Source organism: Budorcas taxicolor, chromosome 10 (genome assembly GCF_023091745.1).
Source record: "Budorcas taxicolor isolate Tak-1 chromosome 10, Takin1.1, whole genome shotgun sequence".
NCBI lineage: Eukaryota > Metazoa > Chordata > Mammalia > Artiodactyla > Bovidae > Budorcas > Budorcas taxicolor.
This window is the reverse complement of record NC_068919.1, coordinates 23,794,218-23,797,442: the sequence shown is the minus strand read 5'-3', so window position 1 is coordinate 23,797,442 and position 3,225 is coordinate 23,794,218. Positions and strand designations below refer to the sequence as shown.

The 3,225-nt window shown below is 40.0% G+C and overlaps 1 gene segment (V, D, J or C); it reads left to right on the top strand.

Annotated features, from left to right (window-relative positions):
• Window positions 1-328: 328 nt before the first annotated feature.
• LOC128054727 (T cell receptor alpha variable 26-1-like) lies at window positions 329-1,555 on the top strand. The segment is given in 2 exon segments: window positions 329-368; window positions 1,143-1,555. Coding segments are annotated over 2 exon segments (453 nt in total).
• The last annotated feature ends 1,670 nt before the right edge of the window (window positions 1,556-3,225 follow it).

The window sequence follows — 3,225 nt, the reverse complement described above, 5'->3', positions numbered from 1 at the left end:
CAAATGATAGACCAATGGTTGTGCATAGACACCTCATGGTGATTGGTATTCTTTTTCCCGAGGCAGACATTAAACTTCAGAGATGATTGCACTGTGAGCTGGGGATGTTTCACCATCTTTGGGGGACATGACTAAAACAGGGAAGGAGACCTAGATAAGAAAATGCTTGATCATTGGCTGAGAAGGTCCTGGCAACAACACAGTGGTATCTGCACTCATTGTAAGTCTTTACTAACAGCTGTTGCCTCTGTTTTCTGGAACCTCCTTAAGCCAAGGATCAGACCCAAGCCTGAGCTCTGCACCCACGATCCTGGTTTGTCCCTGAAGTATGAAGCTGGTGACTGGAGTAACTGTGTTTCTGACCTTGGGTAAGTGTTCTGTGTCTACAAGGGATGACTTTGAGGACAAAGGGCCACAAAGTTATTTGCTCTCTACTCCTCTCCATGTGCTTTATTCAGCATTATAGTGATGGAATTGAGAACTGATCTATGGATTTGCTAGGGAACACAAACTTCTACATGACAGGTTAAACCATGGCTATGATTCCAGAAGAGTCCTTAGCAGTAAGCAGGTTGTAGGAAATCTCTGGGTTTAGTGAGCCAAGGACCCATGGAACAAAGCCTAGGGATCTCTGATTCTTGCCACAAATCTTTGGTCTCCATAATTTTGTTGTTTTTCAGTCACTAAGGTGTATCCAACTTTTACAACCAAATGCAAGGCAGTATGCCAGGCTCCTCTGTCCTCTATTATCTCCTGGAATGTGCTCAAATTCATGTCCACTGGGACAGTGTCACTGTTTAACCACCTCATCCTCTACCGCCCCTTTCTCTTTTTGTCTTCAATTTTTCCCAGCATCAGGGTATTTTTCAATGAGTCAGCTCTTCTCATCAGGTGTACAAATTATTGGAGCTCCAGTTTCAACATCAGTCCTTCCAATGGATATTTAGTGTTCATTTCCTTTAGGATTACTGGTTTGATCTTCTTACAGTCCAATATTGAACACCAATAATATTTTTCCAGGACATAAATAGAAACACAGGAGTAGGTGTTAGGGCCAGACAGTTATGAGAGAGTTATGCCCTTGATCCATAGAATTACACTTATTTGTGCTCTGGAACTAATTTGATTTCTTAACCCGCCAGGGACTGTGATTGATGCTAAGACCACCCAGCCCAGCTCTATGGATTGTGCTGAAGGAGAGGATGTAAACCTGCCTTGTAGCCACTCTACCATTAGTGGAAATGAGTATATACATTGGTATCGGCACAATCCCAATCAGAGTCCACAGTATATCATTCATGGCTTACGAGGCACAGTGAACAGCAGCATGGCCTCTCTGCACATAGCTTCAGACAGGAAGTCCAGCACCTTGGTCCTGCCCCAGGTCACCCTGAGAGACACTGCTGTGTACTACTGCATCCTGAGAGAGGCACACTGGGACAGATGGGGCTGCACCTGTGCAGTATCTCTGGTGGGAAGAAGTGGGGAGACAGCAGGGAGAGCAGTCACGAGAGCAAATCTAGAGTCTTCTAGAAGGAGAGTCAGAGAGCAATAAGAGATGAGGAAAATGAAGGGAAGGAGAAGGGAGGAAGATGGATAAAGAAAAGAAGAAAAGGACAGGAAGAAGTGCATCATTGGTTGATATGGCTGAGAAGAATTTTGGGACTTATGGGAATACTAAGAATCCTAACTGCAACATAGAAATAAAGTGAGAAGCATTAGCAATTTTTCATGGTTCTTTCTCATGTCAATAAAATGTTGGTTCCAGTGTGTTAGTCTTAACCTAAAAGTGAGAAAATACAACTAATTCTCCCATTCCAAAGTCTTCTTTCATGTCCGACTCTTTGAGACCTCAAGAACTGTAGCCTCTCAGGCTCCTCTGTCATTGGGATTTTCCAGGGAAGAATACTGGGGTGGGTTGCCATTTCCTTCTTCAGGAGATCTTCCCGATCCAGGGATCAAATCTGGTCTCCTTTGTCTCCTGCATTGTAGGAAGATTCTTTACCACTGTGCCACCTGGGAAGCCGTCCAATTCATTCTTTATAACCCCTGTGTAGTACTCTGAAACGTTCTATTATCAATTAGTTTACCTTAATAAGTATTTGTTTCTATTACTGTGCTATCCTAAAGAGTGTTGTCTTTATACAACTTTGTAGATTGACTTCTGTATACATGGAGACATGTCTATTGTAATGAAATTTCTAAACTGGAATGACTATTTTCAAAACAAGGTGCATTTAAAATTTTTTTGATAAAGTGACAACTTTCCATTCAAATGGTATAAACAATTATACGCCAACCAACAGGGAGTGAGAAGGTGTACTTTGCACCCTCTAAAAATTGAGAATTACCAGCCTTTTTCATTTTAACAATCCAAATGTACTTTATCTATAGACATTTTACTGATCCCTAGTGCTTTCGAGCAACTTTTTCTCTGTATATTGGCTCTCTGTCATTCAACCTTGTTCATACTCTTGTTCCTATCTTTTGACCATTTTTTCCCATTAAGTTAGCTTTATTTTTGTTTGCTAGAATTATTTTGGTATCTTGCATGATATTTGGACTTTCATATTTACTTGTATGTTTTATTCTAACATGTTACCTTTCTTACACTGTCAAATCTATCAAAAATTTATTTCTTTTTAGCTTTAAAATCAGTGTCTTTTAGAAAGCCCTAAATGTATCTTTTAATCCTCATTACCATTTAGGGAGTTATTTTGAGATCTATGCTACTTCTTAGAAAGCTAAGCCTCAAAGATATTTTGAAAGTTGCCTATCTTTGTCTTAATATGTCTTAGACCAACTGTTATATTTATTTTTAAATCTGCTAATGTCAAGCTCCAAAATCTCAGCATGTGTAGTTCAATCTGGCCTTCCTGGAAGCAACAGTAAGAAGAAAGCCCTGAAATAATGAGTCAACTGGAAAGTCAGTGGAATGGATCACAATTCCCATAGCTGAAGGTGACACACATTTTAGGACAAAATGTCAAGTGTTAGAATAAAAAGCATATGTTGTAACTCAAGAAAAGCAATGATCCTTAATTCTGTAAAGAGACATGCTAGTCCTCTAAATATCCAAATAGCAGTAGAAATATTTTTTACTGATTGTAGTGGGATTCTGAAACATCCTCAGCTCCTTATTAGCCACACATCTTCCCCAAGAGAAAAGATATAGAGGAAAGTAGAGCACAAGAGAGAGAAAGTAATAGGGAGGCATTCTGGCCT